Genomic DNA, 21,390 nt, shown 5'->3' with positions numbered 1-21,390 from the left:
TTTTTACATTTTAAACAAAATAAAAAAGGTATAGAAAAAATGATAACTTAAAATTACAGGCATGAAACGAAACGTTTAATGATAGGGATTGACACGTAGTAATCGGCTAAAATAAATAATCGTAACGGCCATCTTGTCACTGACTCGAGATATCTCAATCAGTACTTTCTGTCTCTTGTATGCTTCCCGTGTTTTGGTTTTGCTAGTTGCTATAGTTGTATTTGTTGCTGTTTTATTGTTGTTAAGTTCTATTATTATTATTTTTTAGTTATTCATTTTGTGTGTGTGTTCTGTTTTGTAAAATGCCGAAAAGAACAAAAGAAGACCGTTTCAAACAGTCAATTGGTTGTCCGCTTTCGGGAATACTTTGAACGGGAGTGAGAAAATAGCGGTCCATTATTATCTGTCAACCACATAGTGGATCGAGTTGCACAGGCACTTGAAATTAGGCGTAATACAGTGTGAAGAAAGAGAAGAAGAAGAAGAGAAGACGGTAAGAGAAGTACGGGAAGAGAAGACGGTAAGAGAAGTACGGGAAGAGACGCTGGTGGCTATATTCTTTATTGCCGTAGCCACACAGCTTAGTGTCAAAAATAACTAAATAAAAGTATGGTGACACCAATGTGGAAGATAATAAGTTATCGACTTCCAAAAAGAGGCAAAGGAAATAAATGTTTGGTCGTTGAGGTTGAATATGATTATTAGCGGAGAAATGAGTTGCCCACAGTTTTACTATAATTAATGTCTTTGAAAGGTGTTAAATTATTTAATGGAAGTGTGACATCGTTATGGCGAATTTTAAATAAAATTGGATTTCCATAAAATAAAAAAAAGTAAACAAACGGAAAAGTGCGTGAAAACTTTGTGACATTCTTAGAAAAGGCGAAAAACATTACGAATTGGAACAACGTAGTATTCCGTACATGGTTGAACGCCAATCATACTGTTGGTTTGTCGATAACTCATTTCTCGCGTTTAACACCACCCTTAAAATATTATATATTCACTATAGCGATGATTAATTTTTAATAAGCAGTTAAAAAAATTTTTTTTATATAATCGATTAAAGGTTAACGGCATTTGTACTCGATAATCGAATTACATCAATTAATTATGCATGGTCACCTCACTATAGAGTTAATTTGACATGTGTCACCGTACCCATCCTACGTGAAATAGACTATAATTGAGATACGAAACTAATCATGTCCCTATACCTCTCACTATTGACCGTAACAGTCAAACTATACCTTATAAAACATAGCTTGATCTCTGCGACATTTGTTAAACTGACATTCCTAGGGTTGTATGATACAGAAAAAAATATCGATATTAATTTTCGGCGTTTCTTACTTATCGATGCCATAATTATAATGGGTACTTAATAAAATGAAACAAATATTTTAAAACATACATTTATTTATTCCAAAGGAGTACACCCCAAATCAATTTCCGAATCACTTTCAAAATCGCTAGAGCAATCTTTTAAATTTATAATGAACTCTTGGTCGCAAATATTATCAAATCGAACGTCCCGCTCCCAATCTTCTTCCATTAATTTTCTGCATTTGGTAACTACCTTTTTCCAATCTTCTGCAGATACATTTTCAACCGCAGTGTTTAGTAACTGCAGCATTTTATTTGCCGTAAAAGGTGGTGTTGTGTTAGATCTAGCAGCGTAACCTTAAAAGAAAAACATATTTTAATATCATAAATTATACAGGAGTTAATACATATAGAACATGTCTAACTGAAATCCGAGCAAACAAACCTTTTACTTGGGCCCAGATAAGCTCGATCGGATTATACTGGCAGTGATATGGAGGCAGTCTTATGACGTTATGACCCTTTTCTTGGGCTATGTCATCTAAGACATACGTTGGTGTGCTGGGTTTGTGCAGACCAACGAGTCTCAATAATTCGTTTTTAAGCATTGTTTCATTGGCCTCTATTCCTTTTTCTTGAAGCCATGCAATTATTTCTAACTTCCTGTTTGCCGAAGTTGGTGGTTTGTGCTTTTGGACCGAGTGATATGGGGCGTTATCCATAATTATATAATGTGGCTCCTTCAAATTATCTAATAATTTTAAAAACCACTCTTTAAATTTTTCAAAATTCATTTCTTCATGGTATTCATTGGTCTTCGTAGATTTGAATGCCAATAGGCAATTAGGCACAAAACCAGATGACGTCCCAGCATGAGTTATTATTAGTCTTTGACCTTTGCCTTCAGGTACTTTGGTGGTCGATTGTGTCGTACCATCGGTCCAAGCTTTGGATACGGTATGATTGGCGTTTAGCCATGTCTCGTCTAGAAAGACAACTTTGTCCCAATTTGTAATTTTTTTGACTTTCCGGAGAAAATTCACTCGAGCAAGAGCAACGTCGGTTCGTTCCATTATAATTTTTCTTTTGTCACTTTTTTTATAGGAAAATCCAATATTTTTCAAAATTTTCGATAGTGACGGCAAGCTTCCTTTAAACAAGTCTGCGTCTTTTAGGGACACCGCCAGTTTTTTTAATGTAGGTAATTCGCCCCGTGTATAATAACCATATACATGATTGCGAATCGCAACGGCGTCAAAGTCGTCAATTTTTGTGACAGGAGCAGCCTTTCTTCTTTTTTTATTTGGCGTTGAAAGCTTTTTTTCCTCGTCTTCAATCAATACTGCGGTTGAAGTTTCGCCATATTTTTCTTTACTGATGCGAATTACTGTCGCAAGTCCAATGCCAAGAGCATCTGCAACTCTGTCACAAACTTTTGCCATGGGTAATAGCGGTCCACCATTTTGGTTTTCTCGCTCAAAATATTCACGTAAGCGAATTACAAGCTCACGACTTTGACTGTTCAAAACAGTTTTCTTCGTTCTCTTTGGCATTATGCCAACAAACCTCCACAAAAACTAACAATAACAACAAAGAAACTAACAAAAATAACTAAAGTTAACAAATTAACAGCAATAGTAACAAAAACAAAGTGATGAGAACGGAAAACACGTAGCGTATACAAGGCGTTAGCACTCGTACTGAGGAGAATGGCCGAATGGGTCATATCAAACAATATGGCGGTGCGTTGGCGCCATCTTTTTGAAGAAGACACGCCGCGACCAAACTTCTCTCGAACCCCAAAGTTGTCGGAAGGAATATTACGAGTAGGTTAGAATTTAGATTTTATTTACTCACTATTGTAAATAATGTTATTTTTTTTTTAAATATTCAATAATATTATTTTTTTCAATTAAATGATAAATTAATTTTGAATTAAGTTTTATACAAAATATCGATAGTTTATAGTCTGTGGTCACGATGATTAATCGCTTATCATTAATTAGCTCAGCATGCCCATAAAGTATGACATTGACTGGTACGATTGTTTGCACTGTTAAATTCTGAACTTCATAGGCGCGATTTTACTGACAGCTGTCCCAGAGATCAAGCTATGTTTTATAAATTATAATGTCACATACAAAACAGTAATTTTTTGTGGATGTAATGGTACCCATTAACCAAAAATGGGCACTATGGGAGAGCAAAATTTTGAATGAAAATGCAATATCAATTTAATCAATATCAATTAAGTTTGGTTTTAATTCCTGTACAAGTTGAATCTTGAAAGTTTTTAATCCAAGATCCTTTCCAAAGTGGAAGGACATAATCCCAGTTGTTGAGAACGGCGACGAATTGATTGATTCGGATCTTCTTCAAATTTCACACAGCTTCCTCAGTGCGCACTGTTCTGTGTCTTACGTGATGCACATGATCATTAAGAGTAAACGTCCAAAAACGATCCATTGTTATTCGAATTTGCCGCTCTGGTAGATGATTACGCACGCCATAAAGTGGACTAAGTGTACGATAAGTTTGACGAACAGAACCATTATTTTGTAAAAAACTTCAATAATTTGCAAGCGTTGCTGTGATGTAAGTCTATTCATAATGAAATGTCAAGTCAAGCTAAACAGAAAGCAACTATAAGCTGCTAAAAGCAAATAAAGCTATGTTGCTAACTCAAAGTTGTAAACCTCTACAAAAAAAATGTTTTTAACAGGTTGTCAAGCCTGCATCTGCCTCTAGCCGCGGTAAAAAAGAAGATGAAGATTGTACACCATTGCTACCAAATAACAACGCCAAAAATCAACGTATTATTGACGATCAAAAACTAAAGGGTAAGCTTTCCATTACGCTATATTATGGTTAAGATAAATTAAGCAGTTATAATTATATGGGCAAAGGAGTAATTGTATTCTTTTTATTGTTGATAGAGTTAAAAAATTGTGTAAACAATTAATTTATTTTTCAGTTCTTAAATGGAACTTTACGACACCTCGTGAAGAATTCTTTGAATTGTTAAAAGAACAGATGAACAGCGCAGGCCTGAACAAACAGCTTGTGGTAAACATGTTCCATAGTGATTTTAGGTGAGAATCATACTTGGTTTATTAGCTTAGGCCTACAGTCCGCCTGATGGTATAGGAATACTGTAGCCTATTGAGGCCTGCCTTGTTGTCAACTCTAGTCATGACACTCACCAGAATATCTTCGCTGGAATACAACGCTACTTGAGTATTTAGCTGTCATCTTCTGTAAGAAGGTACTTTCCCAGTAGGGCTGCTCTAAATTTTGAGCAAAATATTCTCTGCTGCGGCCTACCTCAGTATTATAAGCAATTAGTTAAATTAAATGAAAGTTAAGAAAAAAACTAACTTTGTTAGGAACCCCTTTTTCATTCAAAAGGTTATCATGAGAAATAAACCTACCTACCTATGTTTATATTTATATATAAACTATGATTTAATAATGACGCCGCGTTGGCGCAACGCTCACAGCCATGGATTGTATGTGCCTTTTGCGCTGGCGGTTGCGGGTTCGATCCCCGCACATGACAAACATTTGTATTTGCCATACAGGTGTTTGCCGTGTTCTGTGCTGTTAGCTGTGTTTGTACAGTCCTTGTGGGTCTCCCCACCGTGCCTCGGAGAACACGTTAAGCCGTCGGTCCCGGTTGTTATCATGTACACTTGATAGCGATCGTTACTCATGGTACGGAATATATCCGCCAACCCGCATTGGAGCAGCGTGGTGGATTAAGCTCTGATCCTTCTCCTACATGGAGAAAGAGACCCCATATGCCCAGTAGTGGGATATTACAGGCTGAAGCGTTATATGATTTAATAATATTTTCACAGATACCATTTGAAAGCCATTGAAGCCTTATCAGAGGATCTACATGAGAATGGCTCAGCTCTTGTCGCTAATCTGGATTTAGTACTCAAGTGGCTGACACTGAGGTTCTTTGATACAAACCCCTCCGTCATTCTTAAGGGCTTGGAGTATTTGACCATGGTGTTCCAGTATCTCACCGAATGTGACTACACCATGGCTGAGTATGAAGCTAATTGCTTTATACCATACTTAGTTCTAAAGGTAATTTTTCTAATTACTAATAATTATGTAAAAAAAATATCAATGACCAGAATCGCGGTTCTTTGAGTACCAGGATTTCCTGGTTCTGAAACATATTTACTGTTTTAATTTTAATAAATTGTTAAAATTACATCAAATTTCGCTTAGAGTAGCAATCAATTCGATAGATCTGTCTTATAATGAATCTCGTATATTTTTAAACAGACTTCCAAATAAGGAGGATGCTCAATGCGATTGTATTTTTTTATGTATGTTACCTTAGAACTTTTGACTGGGTATACCGATTTTGATGATTCTTTTTTTAAACGAAAGCTGATGCTTGTCTTGTGGTACCATTTAAATATGATCGAGATCTGAAAACTACTTTTTGAGTGATCTTTGATAATGCATAATACTTGACTATTTTTTTGTATACCTACGTTGTGTTACTTGTCGTTGTAATTAAAGTCGTTTTTTTTTTTTTTCATTTGCTAGCTTATTTTCTAATAAATAATTAATTTTTTAATATTGTATTGTGTGTAAAATATCTATCATTTCAGGTGGGTGATCCAAAAGACACAGTCCGCAATGGTGTCAAAGCTCTTTTCAAACAGATCTGCGTTGTATACTCGGTTACGAAACTGTTTGGATATTTGATGGAGGGATTAAAATCGAAGAATGCACGACAAAGAACTGGTAAGTGCAATTCTATTTATTTAAATACCATTAAATTTAATTTAATAACAGTAATTTCGTATTTTTACAGACATACCTACAAGTCATTTTCCAACAAAAAAAAAAAAAATTACCGTAAAAAAAATTAACCGCCTTACTGTTGTTCTACATGCAAAGCGAGGATATTGTATCTATAATTTTAGCTGGAATTACTGCTTTGTCACTTACATTTCAGCTGTAGTCAGTTATTTTACATTTCAGCTGTAGTCAGTTATTTTACATTTAAGCTCTGTCACAGAATATACACTTTATACTCGTGGGCGAGACTATTGTTTAATCGCGTTTAGACAGAAATGACTTACTTTGGATGGTCGACTTAAACACGGTTCTTTAATTATTTACGATTTAATTGGTCAAGTGGTGGGGCTAAGCTTAAGGTACAGTGAGGACTCACTATTTTCTCAACACGAATAGACTATAAGCTCTATAGTAAATCGAACTCCGCTCATTGTATTTTTACTCGTTATTTTGCGAACTTTCTTACCTTTCCTAATAATAATATTTCTTTAACTAATTCATACATACTCCTCTAGTCAGTGATGTGTACTACGGTAAGACTAAGTAAGTTTAACTGCTTGACATGGAAAGATTCTCAACCTTACATGGGATCGTATCTAATTAATACTGCTTTCAAACAGTGTTGTGTACCTGTGGTGAGTAAGGAGACCAGAGCTCCTGGAGGATTGGGGGTAGGGTCGGCAACGCGCTTGCGATGCTTCTGGTGCAATAACCACATAATAATAAATAAAGGCTTCACCCTCACCGGCCCCCCAGTAGAAGTTCTCCCGTGTGGGGGGGGGGTCGGGCAGCACACAATACGCTCGTCAGTGCCGTGCGGCCGTTGCAGAGTGCCTGGAGTGCATCAACCACCTGCTGGACACGTACGGCTCGTCGGCGCTGGCGGGCGGCGCGGCGCTGCGCGAGCTGGCGCGCCACATCGGCGACCGCGACAACGCCGTGCGCTCCGCCGCGCTCAACTGCGTCGCCAGCGCCTACTTCCTGGAAGGCGAGCGCGTCTACAAGATGATCGGCCAGGTGCGAACCGTCCGCACATACAACTACCGCACATACACCTACCGCACATACACCTACCGCACATACACCTACCGCACATACACCTACGCAAAAAATAACATCATTACAGCCTATACAGTCCACTGCTGGACGTAGACCTCCACAAGTTTACGCCAAAAATAACGTGAACTCATGTGTTTTGCCCATAGTCACCACGCTAGGCAGGCGGGTTAATGACCGCAGTACTGTCTTTGTCGCACCGAAGACGCTGCTGCCCGTCTTCAGCCTGTGTATTTCAAAGCCAGCAGTTGGATGGTTATCCCGCCACCGGTCGGCTTTTTAAGTTCCAGGGTGATAGTGGAACTGTGTTATCCCTTAGTCGCCTCTTACGACACCCACGGGAAGAGGGGGGGTGGCTATATTCTTTAGTACCGTAGCCACACAGTACAAAAAAAACATAATGAAAAAAATTTAAAAGAAGAAAGTAAAAAGGCACCTGATTACTTATTAGCGATGTCTTTCCGACGACCTCTGAACGCAAATGAAATAATAAATGGGATAAAGATATTTCGTGTTGAGATACTTTTATTTACTATTTAGAAAGAGATTAATAATATTTTATGTTTTTCCCTTAGATATCAGACAAAGATTTATCCTTACTGGAAGAGCGCATCAAGCGCGCAAGCAAAAGTAGAAGCGCAGAAGAGCGCAGATCGATGGTAGTGCCATTGTCCGCTGATGGACGACCCATACTACAAGTACCTGAGGTAAGTTAGAAAACAGTAAGCCATATCTTGTGACATAATAATACATATTTGTGTAAATTCCGTTTATAAACTTTATTTAATCTTTGGCAAGCACAATAAAATTGTCTAATTTTGAAACTTACAGAAACTATAGAGCTATTAATAGTAAAGAGTAAATGTAGTTTTCTTAATTTTCTCTAATTTAAGATAAGATATCTATACAAATAAATAAAATTGGAGTGTCTGTTTGTGATATTAACATAACTGCTTTTTACTAAGTGCATATGGACGGTACATATACCAAAATGACATTTTTTACGATTTTTGTCTGTCTGTCTGTCATCGGCTGCACCGATTTTGACGGGAATTTCACTGGCAGATAGCTGATGTAGTAAGGAGCAACTTCGGCTACTTTTATTTTAGAAATTCATTTATTTTTTAACTCTGCAAACTGAACAATAACTTTTTTGTTAAATTCCACGCGAACGAAATCGCGGGCACAGTGTTATAGTAATTTGTATAATTTCTTGGGTTTAAAGTGTAATTTCGTTAATAGGATGACCACACCATGGTAGAAGATCAACCGCCGGCTGTAGAATACGAGGAAGAAGAAATTGAGGAAACGCCCCCACCTCCACAACCGTACGTTGTTTTTAGTCATTTGATTTAAAAAAAAAATTAGTTTTAAGCAAACTTAGTTTTTTTTTATCATACTTGTCTCTTTTTTTCGTCGATTATTAATCAATATTGTCAATCAATTTTTTTCAAACAAACTGATGATACTACTAAACTACGATGATTTAAATGTTTTTTTATTGTCAATCCACTATAATATGAAATTTTATTCTTACAGCGTAGTGCCAGAACCCAAAGTGATAACAGGTCCATTCGGTTTGGACCCAGACCTCATAGCAAAGTTAGATGCAGCTGTACCAGTATTACGTAAACCAGATTTGCCAGAATTAGATCTCAAGTTTCTCGATGAGCCTGTCCCAGCGTCCACTGTTAGAAATGTCTCTGCACCTGTTAGACCTAGGTAATATTATAGAGATTTTTTTTTTTCAATTTATTCAAGTAATGGTAAATCAAATAACTTTGTGTGAGGTAGGGCACAGCAGAAACTTTCCAGATTAACATCTAGAGTAGTTCCACTTGACAAGTTCCTCAACCTTACAAAAGATCACAACTAAATAACATTGCTCCAAACATAGATCAAGTAAAAAAAGGTAGATAACACACCTAGAACAGAAAACTGAAGCCACTTTTTTAAAGATGTGTGAGTGAGTGAAGTGTTGACACCTTTTAAAAAAAGTCCCTAAAATTTTTATTAAACAATTAATTTAATATAGGTAAAATGGGTATGTGACAATAAAAACCTGTTTATAGTTTTAAATAAATTTACTAAAAATAAAACAAAAAATAGATAGAATAATAAAAAAATATATTCGTAAGATAATCGTATGAATGGACACTTCCTATCCCCTCTGTTTATTTCTTTTCAGTTTGCAGTCGGTTTTTTTTAACTATTTTTCTTAAACCTAGAATCCTTTATGTTGTATAAGTTTTTTAAATTTTTGTCGCTTAGAACTCAGAGTCATCGTCATTGTTTGCATTTTACTAATATGATGTAGTCTTATGTTCAAATATTTTTCAATCACTAATCGTATTAAATTGACTTTATGCGCATGGCCAGCATAATCGTGGTCCTTTTCTCAGTCTTACAGCCGCTACCCATTCACCTCTTATTAAAATATTCGTTGGAAACCTAAAACCATGAAATTTGATAGTAAAATATGGGTACCTAGTTTACTCAAAAATTGTAAAAAGTTAAAACATAAAACAAACGAATTAATAATCTATAATATAAAAATGAGTCGCTGAATGTGTTGCTAAGCGCAAAACTCGAGAACGGTTAGACCGATTTCGCTAATTCTTTTTTTAAAATATTCCTTGAAGTACGAGGATGGTTCTTACGGAGAGAAATATTCTAAAAAAAATTTATAAAATTAAAGAATCGACTGTTAGGCGATACGAAGTTCGCCGGGTCAGCTAGTTCATAAATATATTTTGATTTTTTTATTTTAAATTTATGTAACATAAAATAACACGAGAAAAAAAAACAATAACTATGTCTACTTTTTACTTCATTATTTTTCTGATTGCGTACAATTTACTTACCCACATTTTGGGGTATTGAAAAAAAGAACTACTGGCAACACTCCCGTGGTACGTCATTTCGTGACATTAAATTATAAGTTCCGAATAACCTCAATATTATTTTGGAATAACAATAAATTTAAAGTTTTATATGTACTTACGTGTGAAACGATATTCCTTCAGATTTTTTGTTTACTTTGGTATTGTTTTTGCACCATGCACCAGCAAAGTTACTGTATGAAGCCTCGTGACATACTAACGAAAATGAGCGTAGTTTGATGCATATGTGTGCGTGAGCGCGTGTATTTACTTGAAGGAGCCGAGTTTTGTGGCTTCACTAACAACAAAGGCCGCGCATTATCTACTTTTTTTTACTATATCTATGGCTCCAAATGGTTTTATTCCTTGTGGTGAAAAAGGTAGCCAAAGCTGCTTCTAGTGTTGCAGGCGTCTATAAGCGGAATACACAGTAATCCCTTGTCATCGTCACTTCCCGTTAATAAGTTATATAATAAAAGTTGTTAATTAAGCTCCTCGGCGTACGCTCTTGAGAGTACCGTGTGACGTCATATTGCACATTCTTGTCTCTTTACGTTCAATCTTAAAGCGTGAAAGGTTCATAATGTTTTGTTTAAATCACTTAAAAATATTTTTTCCCTTTTTTCTTGTTATTAGCCGTAACTTGACATTTTATAACCAAGTATAGTTATTAAAAGTTTATACAAGGTGTTAAAAAGTAAAATAACGAATTGATAAATTTCAATATAAATTCGTTGAAACAAAGTAAATTTCGCCTTACCATAATAAAAAATATTCCTCACAGTATGGTGACGATGTCCCCCCCGAGGCACGTCTCGCCACACAGCCTCCCGCAGCCGGCCGGCAACAAACCCAGTGTTGACGACGCGCAGCTAGCGGACACCATACACTCCATCTCCAGTCCAGACCTCAATGTAAGTCTTTATTTAACATAACTTCAGAAAATATGATTTGCATGATACATAGGTACAAAGGTGCCGAAATGGCTACTTTACACCAACAACAAGGGTTGGTAGGTCTTCCATTTATTGGACAGATGATACTAAGTGATTGCTCTCTGCCTATATAAGATAGTTTATTTTTGAAAATAAAATAGGGATACGATACTTACTGTGGATGATCTTTTTCCTTTTTTCACTACGATTTTTCACCATCACAATTACGACACAATTAAAAACAGCCGTAAACATAGTATTCATCTTAGTAGCTATTTGGTACTTGCTTCTTTAAAAGTACTACTTACAGTCGATTTTATAAAATTCCCTCTGTATTATACCGATGTGTTGCCGACCGCAGGCGGCGATACGAGCGTTGTCGCTGATCTCCGGCGCGCTCGTGTCGGGGCGTGGCGCAGCGCTGGGGCAGCACGAGGCGCGCCTGGTGGCCGCCGTGGCGGCGCAGCTGCGGAGGCTGCGCACCGCGCCCGCGCACCACGCGCTGCCCGCCTACAAGTACCTCGCGGGCGCGCTCACCACCGTGCGTACCGCCCCCCACCACACTCTATACATATATTATGATCTCCGGCGCAGCTGCGGAGGCTGCGCACCGCGCCCGCGCACCACGCGCTGCCCGCCTACAAGTACCTCGCGGGCGCGCTCACCACCGTGCGTACCGCCCCCCACCACACTCTATACATATATTATGATCTCCGGCGCAGCTGCGGAGGCTGCGCACCGCGCCCGCGCACCACGCGCTGCCCGCCTACAAGTACCTCGCGGGCGCGCTCACCACCGTGCGTACCGCCCCCCACCACACTCTATACATATATTATGATCTCCGGCGCAGCTGCGGAGGCTGCGCACCGCGCCCGCGCACCACGCGCTGCCCGCCTACAAGTACCTCGCGGGCGCGCTCACCACCGTGCGTACCGCCCCCCACCACACTCTATACATATATTATGATCTCCGGCGCAGCTGCGGAGGCTGCGCACCGCGCCCGCGCACCACGCGCTGCCCGCCTACAAGTACCTCGCGGGCGCGCTCACCACCGTGCGTACCGCCCCCCACCACACTCTATACATATATTATGATCTCCGGCGCAGCTGCGGAGGCTGCGCACCGCGCCCGCGCACCACGCGCTGCCCGCCTACAAGTACCTCGCGGGCGCGCTCACCACCGTGCGTACCGCCCCCCACCACACTCTATACATATATTATGATCTCCGGCGCAGCTGCGGAGGCTGCGCACCGCGCCCGCGCACCACGCGCTGCCCGCCTACAAGTACCTCGCGGGCGCGCTCACCACCGTGCGTACCGCCCCCCACCACACTCTATACATATATTATGATCTCCGGCGCAGCTGCGGAGGCTGCGCACCGCGCCCGCGCACCACGCGCTGCCCGCCTACAAGTACCTCGCGGGCGCGCTCACCACCGTGCGTACCGCCCCCCACCACACTCTATACATATATTATGATCTCCGGCGCAGCTGCGGAGGCTGCGCACCGCGCCCGCGCACCACGCGCTGCCCGCCTACAAGTACCTCGCGGGCGCGCTCACCACCGTGCGTACCGCCCCCCACCACACTCTATACATATATATTTATATATATCACTACAAACGATCAAGCCGTTTTACGTGCTAGCTATCATAATGTGTGATAACTATTTTCTTATTGGTAATATTAATATTGACTTTCTTATAAAAAAATGTTTCATTACAGTTTTACGAAACGGCTGGCTGCGGTAGACAAGTGGGCGAAAGTGCACTGAGGTCACTGCTCGGTGAACTGTTGCTCGTGCTTGGAGCTGCGCCCACCACGCCTCCACCCGCTGCAGATGCTGAACGTCTCGTGCGCATACTAAATAACGTTTGCGTACGTGTGTTGGAGCACTCACCCCGTACAGCTTTATTGTGGTAAGTTAGGATTTTTATAGTATTATCAAAAATAAACTTATTATGTACGATTTTTATTTTTGTGTACCCACACATTAGGAATTCTAAACATTTTTGAATATCATATCAAAAATTGACCACTCCAGCGGGATTCGAACCCGCGTCTCCGACTGACCGTGTCGGCGCTCTAGCCAATTAAGCTATGGAACGATGTACCGAGCGAAACCTTTGATATGATGATTTTTTCGCTTAAGCCGAAAATAAAAAATCATCATATCAAAGGTTTCGCTCTAGCGGGTACATCGTTCCATAGCTTAATTGGCTAGAGCGCCGACACGGTCAGTCGGAGACGCGGGTTCGAATCCCGCTGGAGCGGTCAATTTTTGATATGATATTCAAAAATAAACTTATTTTTTTATAGTAGTATTGACACAAACGCGTTAGCTTATCCTGGTGGTAAGCATGAACCATAGACTTATATATAATAGCCTATATATATATATATAAAACTACTAGGTGGGTAAACAAGCGTATGGATCACGCGTCGCAACACCAGAAGCAACGCTAACACGTTGCCGACCCTATGCCCTATTCCTCCCAGGAGCTCTAGTCATCTAACTCACCACAGGAACACAACACTACTTGAAAACAGTATTATTTAGCTATGATCTTCTGTAAGGTTGAGGTACTTTCCCAAAAGCGCTGTTCCGTATTTTGAGCAGGAAATTTTCTGCTGTGTCCTACCTCAGTTAAAAGCCTATTAATGCCTCCACACACCGCACTTTAAGAACCTTTTCCCCATACTCTACAATATTCTGAACTATGTGAAGTATCATTCTATATGTAAAGTACACATAACACATAAGACATATTTCACAGTAGTTTTAGCGCATATAGAAAATTAGTCAAACATTTTAAAGCTCGTAACTTAACCTAAAAAATGATTCTCTAAACTTATCCTATAATTATTATTCTCTCGCCTTCATTATTTGACTTAAAATGAGGAAGCTGTGTTTGCCTGTAATTGGATCTACATCCTAACATGACGATTTTTATATACTGTACTCTTAATACTCTATTTGATGTATATCTGTTGGTAAACCATTAAATAAAATAAATAAATAAATCACTTACAATAAGTGGTTGTGAGCTCTGGCTTTTTTTGGTGAGCTGTCGACAATTTTTACAGCTCGTTGAGCCATGTCAACAGGCCCAAGTTCATATCTAGGTACGCGAGCTTAGGATTTCTATAACCTCAATTTTTGCCCTGGCGCTAACTGAATTGCTGAATTGAGGTCCAACGGCAGTACTCTATGTAAAGACAGACTTTGAATTTATACAACCTTTTTTTGCCCTGGGGTGAAGAACTGCGTTGCTCAATTGATCATTCTAAGATTTGAAACTCTAACCTTATGTTTCTCATTTAAGTAACGTCTGAACTGTGCCGGTATACTGTTGTATGTACATATTTACATTATTTTTATCTCTTCAACAGTGCAATAGTGTCTCTTCTCCACGACTCCATAGTAGAATCTGACCCTGCATACCCTCGTTACCAAGATCTACTCCTCAAGTGTTTCTGGAAAACTTTGAAAATGATATCGACGTGGGATGTCAATTCTATAGATTATGATGCAGTATTATACAAGATTCATCTCTTCTACAAGGCCTATCCGAACAGTTATTGGAAGAAGAATCCAGAAATTAGCGATACACCTTACAGGTGAGACTTGGTATTTTAAAAGATAAATAAATTTAATTAATAGACTAAAAGAGAATTATTTAAAAGCGCGTGATCCGACACACGACTGGAGTTTACCCCTTAACAACGATTATTACCATGATATTAAAAAATATATAAATATCGTAGACATCTTTATTCTAATTATCGTCGGATATCGTGTGGGTGAATAATGGAATAATCGAGCAAAGACCTACATCGTCAATGCCATAATCGTTGTTTCAAGGATTTTTACAAATTGCTTCTCAATAAAATTGTGCGACGCATCGACGTCTTGTCATCTTAACCGCTTAGCGCGACAGTGCTGCCAACCTCCCGACAGTGTTGGCATCCTCAGGACGCCGCGCCAAATTTTCTTTTTCGTTCTGAATGACTATCTTTGAAATACATTACTTACTCCCAAAAACGCTACTCGGTCAATCTCTAGACAGGTCAGAGTTAATGAATTTCGTTTTTTCGTTTCGTTTTTAAAAAGTAAACTCCGGAAATCTTAGAGAAAAAGGTTTAAAAAGTATGTTATTTGTTTCATCGAGGTAAAAAAAAAGTATGTGATATGTATTATGAAACTTTTGTAAAAGCGAAGTTTTTCAATGTGTTTGTGTGTTTATAGAACTGTCAAGACGCTCGTCCACACGCTAGTCAAGATGAAGGGCGCCTCCATCACAAATCACCTCACTCAAATACCAGATGTTAACGAATCCGATCTCTATCCTTATTTACATAAAGTTCTTAAGGTATGTACATTTTTATGTACTACTAACTATAATAAAAAAGTTTTATATATAAATTGATTGACCTGTAATATTTCTCTGTGAAGTAAAGTTCTCTTTCTCTATCAATGAGAATAGTTTGAGCTTTATATTTATATCCTTAGGGCCTATTTCACCGGCTATAGATAAAAGTTTATCCTGCACATAAGCTATGAATACACTTTAAGAGCAGAAGGTAGAATAGGTCAGCTAGGCCTGTTTCTCCTCAATTAATAAGCAATGTTTAGATTTATATTTGTGAAAAGAAATATGCTAGAAACATATTGGAATTCGATTGTAAAAAGAATTATAAAGTGTAAAAAGAATTTAAAACTTTTGTCTGTTTGATACCGTCATCTGGCAAATAGCATTATCTTCAACTGGCGAATCAGGTCCTTAATTTTTTATTTCGGACGCGATTCTGCAATTGCTCATACTATACAATCATTTAACTTCCTTTTTTATACTTGCTATAATGTATTGTACACCAATATACCTTTTAATATATATTATCTGTACCCAGCAACTAAAACTCGACGAGCGTAAAGACAACCCCCCAGAGCTAAACGGCAGCCTACCGAGCGCGGTGGCAACAAACGCGTCTCTATCGGCAGGTCGACTGCCGCGGGGAGTTCACGAGGAACTGGCGCTCATACTCAAACGCATCGGATCCAAGGAGACTAATCGGGACGCTCTGTCTCAGCTCTACGACCTGAGGGTGAGTCTAGCTGTTTTATTCTTATAATACACACTGGCAACCAACGCGTCTCTATCAGCGGGCTTCAGTTCAGGAGAAAATAGCGCTCATCCTCAATCGCATTGGATCTAAAGAGATCAATCGGAATTCTCTGACCCGGCTATACGACCTGAGGTTCAAACTGGCGAACTCCCTTTTGTTGTTTTTTTTTTTTGTTTGTTTTATTTCTTAGAATATTCTACAGTTATTCATACTTAGACAAGTTTTTTTGCTGTCATCACGTAAAATCTAATTTTTATAATTATGGTAGCATTTTATTATCTTTATAGTCTTCATAGTCTTCTATTTGTGTACCATATAATTACGCCGTAAGCTATGAATTTTCTTTATTAAAATTGTAACCAGATCCAAAATCATACTACCGTCATGATACGGACCAGCCGATTTCCCACCTGAGCTATTACAACTTTATAGACAAATGCGAAATTTACCTTCGTATTCTAATGATATTGTAGCCACTTTTTCAATGCCTAAAAACAGGGATAAAAAGATATTTTCTAAAAATGAATCCTAGTTAGATCGATTTATCGCCCCCAAGATTCCCTGCATACTAAATTTTATGAAAATCGTTGGACCCGTTTCGAAGAAGTGCCTATTGTAACTAACATTGTGACACGTGAATTTTATATATAAGATTTTTCATTGAATTTTTTGTTCAATTACAATAAAATAGCCTATGTCACTCCTGTATAGTGTAGCTTTCTGTTAGTGAAAGAATCTTCGGATCAGTATTTGCGAAGATTACCCCCTACAAACAAACAAAGTTAAAAATTTACCTCCCAATTTTTATGAAATTTTGTATGCATATCGGTTAAGTCTGAGAATTGGCCAACATCTATTTTTCATACCCCTAATAATAAGGTTAAGGATTAAGGGGGTTAATAACATACATGGCAAAACAACGTTTGCGGGGTCAGCTAGCTTTATACATGAATTACTCGTTTAAAGATATTATAGATAGATAATATGTCTTACTACGTAATTACGACCCGTTATTAGACAACACATGACTGCAATACATTTGTTCTATAAATATTATACATTGCTATTTATCTCTAAACCAAATATTATAAAAATATAATTTTTACAGGAACGTCATCCGGAAGTAGACATTTGGACGTTTATGCAAGGCTCGTCGTTTTATTTCCGCAACTACGTAGAACGAGGACTGAGAGAGGTGGCAGAGCAACGTAAAATGGCCTCCATGCCTATGTACAAAAGCGACTATAAAACTGAAAATATCGGTGAGTTTTTCTGTCTAAAAACACTCTAGCTACTCTCTAAAGAAAATTCTAGTGTATAATTGTGCTCTACCATTGCATGCTACATATACACTGCGTGCGTAGTAAATTTGAACACACGTCTGATGGGCTTACTTCCAACTAGTCAACATGACAACAGGATTCTAAGTTAATTTAATCTAATTGATAAAGAAGGTGGCTATGTGGAGTGACAATGAAAAGTCCTAATTTTCCCCTAGTGAATAGACTATAGTGAGATATAAGGTTAAATAATGGTTTATCATTGTCTGTTATTAATTTATAATAAAAAATGAATATTATTAAATAATTTAAGTTGAATAAATAGGTATATATATATATAAGTTGGTGTAGTAATTTAGAAGTAGGTGTTACATGAGTGTAATATTTTTTACTACTAAAAAAAGAAGATAAAAATGAGTTGTATCTATTTGACAATTGAATTTTCTTTATTTCAGATATGAGCAACGAAAATGATGAAAAATCACACGTTATTTTCTTAGAGAGGCTAAGAGCATTACAGGTATTTTTATTTTCATTATTTTTTGTATTCTAATACCTCTTTATCCTAAAATCCGCAAGTGTCTTTAATATCTATGTACTGTAATTTGGTTGCTGACATACGGATTATAGCGCCACCTACTGGGTCCAACTGTTGTGAAATGATCCATGAACTTATTGAAATGTATACACAAAAATTCAACGAACTCGGTCCAACCGTTTATGCATAGTTAGGTGACAAACACACTTACAGATCAATTACAGTGCCATACGATTAAGGACATCATCATTACCTAGGTATATCAAACGGTACCCTACGACCTATTCTTAGTATTATTATCCTTTAAATCAGTCAAGCCGCTTCGGAAGAATTCGGTAACAAAAACTGTGACACGAGATTTTTGTATGATGGAGGAAATTTATAATTATAAAAATAATTAGTTGGTTTGTTTGATTGTACGCACCAATATCAGTAAGTATTGGTTCAATTAAAGGCTGTATACCATTTTAGCACGTTTTTCCCTCAAATTAATTAAGTTTTTTTTTTCACTTTATCACAAATGCGCTTATGAGTCCCGCGATAACATCTTCTCTCACCACCATGGGTAGACTGGTAGAGATCTCTTACAGAGATAAGTTCGCCCTTACCAACATTTTTTGTAAAAATGACTTGTAATTATGTTTTTTTTTTTTTAAAGTGCAATAAAGAATATATATTAACGCGGATTAAACCGCGGGGCAGGGTTAAACGGCTATTTCGAAGAAAAAATCTGTTTGCAGGCCAAAGCTGGTCTGAAAACGGAGTCGAGCCCGTCGTCGCAGCCGCGCACGCCCGTGAGCGACAACCGCGCGCTCGGGGACTCCCTCGGCGAGCTGCCGCGCGCGCACAGCATCGACCCGCAGCTGGAGGTACTACCACACTTACTACACTACCGCACTACCCTCTATACTGCACACTACGCACTCGACAGTACATACTACAACTGAGGTAGGCCACAGCAGGAGTTTCTTGCTCAAAATATGGAGCAGCCCGACTGGGGAAGTACCTCGACCTTACAGAAGATCACAGCTGAATAATACTGCTTTCAAGCAGTCTTGTGTTCCTGTTGGTGAGTAAGGTGACCAGAGCTCCTGGGGGGGATCGGGTCGGCAACGCGCTTACGATGCTTCTGGTGTTGCAGGCGTCTATAAGCTACGGTAATCTCTTACCATCAGGTGAGCCGTACGGTTGTTTGCCGAACTAGTGATATAAAAAAACTACACCTTACATACTATTCTATAATTATATTTATCTACACTAATGTTGTAACATTCTACTTATGTTTCCAATACTTGACTTATAATTACTACTGTTATAGCGCAGACAACAAAACACTCAATTTAAGCAATTTCACATGATGGTATAATATCCACATCGATATCGTAAAATCTCATTATAACATCGCGCGCATGCGCGCAGCTGCGCTCTCATTGGTTAGATTTTAATGGCGGCAAAATCACTGTGACAATACACGTACGCGTGAATTTAATTTAATAAATTAAAAGTTAAAAATGGATAGCGACGATGATATTTGTACGCCTCCGGATATTCTAGAATTGGCAACAAAATTAACTCACAATCTTTTGCCAGAAAAATCTAGAAAATTATATGAAAAAGAATATAATAACTTATTCCGACTCCGTCTACGAGCTCTACTGCTTGCCCCGCGACCGCTACAGCTGCTGGATCAATAATTAACATTAACTTTCAAAATTGTACCATCCAAAATTTGAACAATTATTATAAATAAACTATTGTCAGCTTTTACTCTTGTTGTTTGATTAATTGCATTAGTGAAGATAAAGTAGTGTATGCAACTGCATATAACACGGGTATTAAAACACTCGTTACTATTATAAACTCACACTCGTGTTTTAATACCCTTCATTATATGACAGTTGCATAAACTACTATTGTTGTGGAATACTTATTCTAATAATGGTTTGTTCTCAATTTTCAAATGAAAAATTCATCATAAAAATCATCATATCAAAAATTTCGCTCGAGCGGGTACATCGTTCCATAGCTTAATTGGCTAGAGCGCCGACACGGTCAGTCGGAGACGCGGGTTCGAATCCCGCTGGAGCGGTCAATTTTTGATATGATATTCAAAAATGTTTAGAATTCCTAATGTGTGGGTAACACAAAAATAAAATCGTACATATGAAAAATTCAATTAAAATACAACGATAACTATAGTACAATATACATTATTAGGGATAACAAACTACTCGTTTGATCTCGCTTAAATTTGAAAAGGATCACACGATAAACACCAGCTTTCGATTAAAAAGAGGCATCAAAATCGGTATAACCAGTAAGAAGTTATGATGTAGCAAAAAAATCTGTCAAATTCAGAACATTCTTTTTTTATACCTTGCGCCATAGCAAGTAAAGTTTCTGAGTACAGTAATAAATTGTTACTTTCATATTTAAATATTATTTATTGTGTATCTTTTCTAGCTTCACACAACACAAGCGGTCTCTCAGAAAAACGAAGCAGCGGTGGACGCCTTACGTCTCAAACTCCAGCAGATCAAGAGCTCTTCCAAGAGATAGGCCATCTCGATCGTCTCGACGGAAAATAGCATCGCTCTCACTCTATCATGACAGTAGCGGTACACGCCGAACTATTATTATCTGACACACGAAAGTTGAACTGCTGAACAAAATCCAAAACTTTTGTTGGGAGTTAATTCTTTAAAGATTATTTTGCATATTTGTGGCCATATTAGTACAAAATTTTACTGTCTCTTGCGATTTAAAAGATACAGCATAATGACAAATGTAAAGGCAGCTGAGTTTACTATTATATTCTATTTGGCTATGGATAATATTAATATTATCAGTATAATATACTACATTATTGATGTAGGTTATATCATAGCGTTTAAATACTTTAAAAGTAATGTTAATTAAAAAAATAATAATTTTGATAATACTGAAAAAAGCAATGTATGTACATAAAATTTAATTAATTAATTCAGTAATTGTATGTGGCTGTTACCATACATAAAGTAAAGCTCAACTTTCGTGTTTCAGACTGAACCTTTGTGATATAACCTTCGAAATGTCCATGTTATATAGAAGGAACCCCTAAATCTCATTTCACTGCTTTTCACTATTCATTTAGTTCCTAGAATTGTTTGTTCTAGTAAGTCTAGTACTAGTGAATCACCGTGTTACAGTTTTATAGGATTAAAAGCGTCCTAGGTCCCTTGCTTTGCATAATACATGACAATATGTAAACAGTATCGTTAAGCAGGGTATACATATGAAATTTCAGTGACTTAGTAAGGGGCCGTTTGTAATGGGAATGTATGTTTTATTAGAATGTGACTCTTGCCATTTGGAAAAGATTATACATCTATTTGACACGGATTTTCTGAATAGAGTGCACGTGTGGCGATTATTCGT

General features: G+C 38.0%; 1 protein-coding gene across 1 annotated transcript in view; it reads left to right on the top strand.

Moving 5' to 3' along the window:
* LOC123662730 (protein mini spindles) overlaps positions 1-20,790 on the top strand; it is a 38,521-nt gene extending 17,731 nt beyond the window's left edge. Inside the window, exons 20-37 of the mRNA XM_045597533.1 lie at positions 4,049-4,166; positions 4,301-4,418; positions 5,187-5,424; positions 5,964-6,099; positions 6,986-7,173; positions 7,788-7,919; positions 8,455-8,540; positions 8,752-8,934; positions 10,879-11,008; positions 11,391-11,570; positions 12,754-12,947; positions 14,422-14,649; positions 15,278-15,401; positions 15,940-16,134; positions 17,264-17,417; positions 17,891-17,955; positions 18,714-18,842; positions 20,437-20,790. Of these exons, the coding sequence (XP_045453489.1) occupies positions 4,049-4,166; positions 4,301-4,418; positions 5,187-5,424; positions 5,964-6,099; positions 6,986-7,173; positions 7,788-7,919; positions 8,455-8,540; positions 8,752-8,934; positions 10,879-11,008; positions 11,391-11,570; positions 12,754-12,947; positions 14,422-14,649; positions 15,278-15,401; positions 15,940-16,134; positions 17,264-17,417; positions 17,891-17,955; positions 18,714-18,842; positions 20,437-20,532 (2,694 nt within the window). The 3' untranslated portion in view covers positions 20,533-20,790. The remainder of the gene's footprint in view (positions 1-4,048; positions 4,167-4,300; positions 4,419-5,186; positions 5,425-5,963; positions 6,100-6,985; positions 7,174-7,787; positions 7,920-8,454; positions 8,541-8,751; positions 8,935-10,878; positions 11,009-11,390; positions 11,571-12,753; positions 12,948-14,421; positions 14,650-15,277; positions 15,402-15,939; positions 16,135-17,263; positions 17,418-17,890; positions 17,956-18,713; positions 18,843-20,436) is intronic.
* The last annotated feature ends 600 nt before the right edge of the window (positions 20,791-21,390 follow it).

This window comes from Melitaea cinxia, chromosome 19 (assembly GCF_905220565.1).
Source record: "Melitaea cinxia chromosome 19, ilMelCinx1.1, whole genome shotgun sequence".
Taxonomy (NCBI): Eukaryota; Metazoa; Arthropoda; class Insecta; order Lepidoptera; family Nymphalidae; genus Melitaea; species Melitaea cinxia.
Note: the sequence above shows the minus strand (reverse complement) of the source record. Positions and strands in the feature narration are given on the sequence as shown.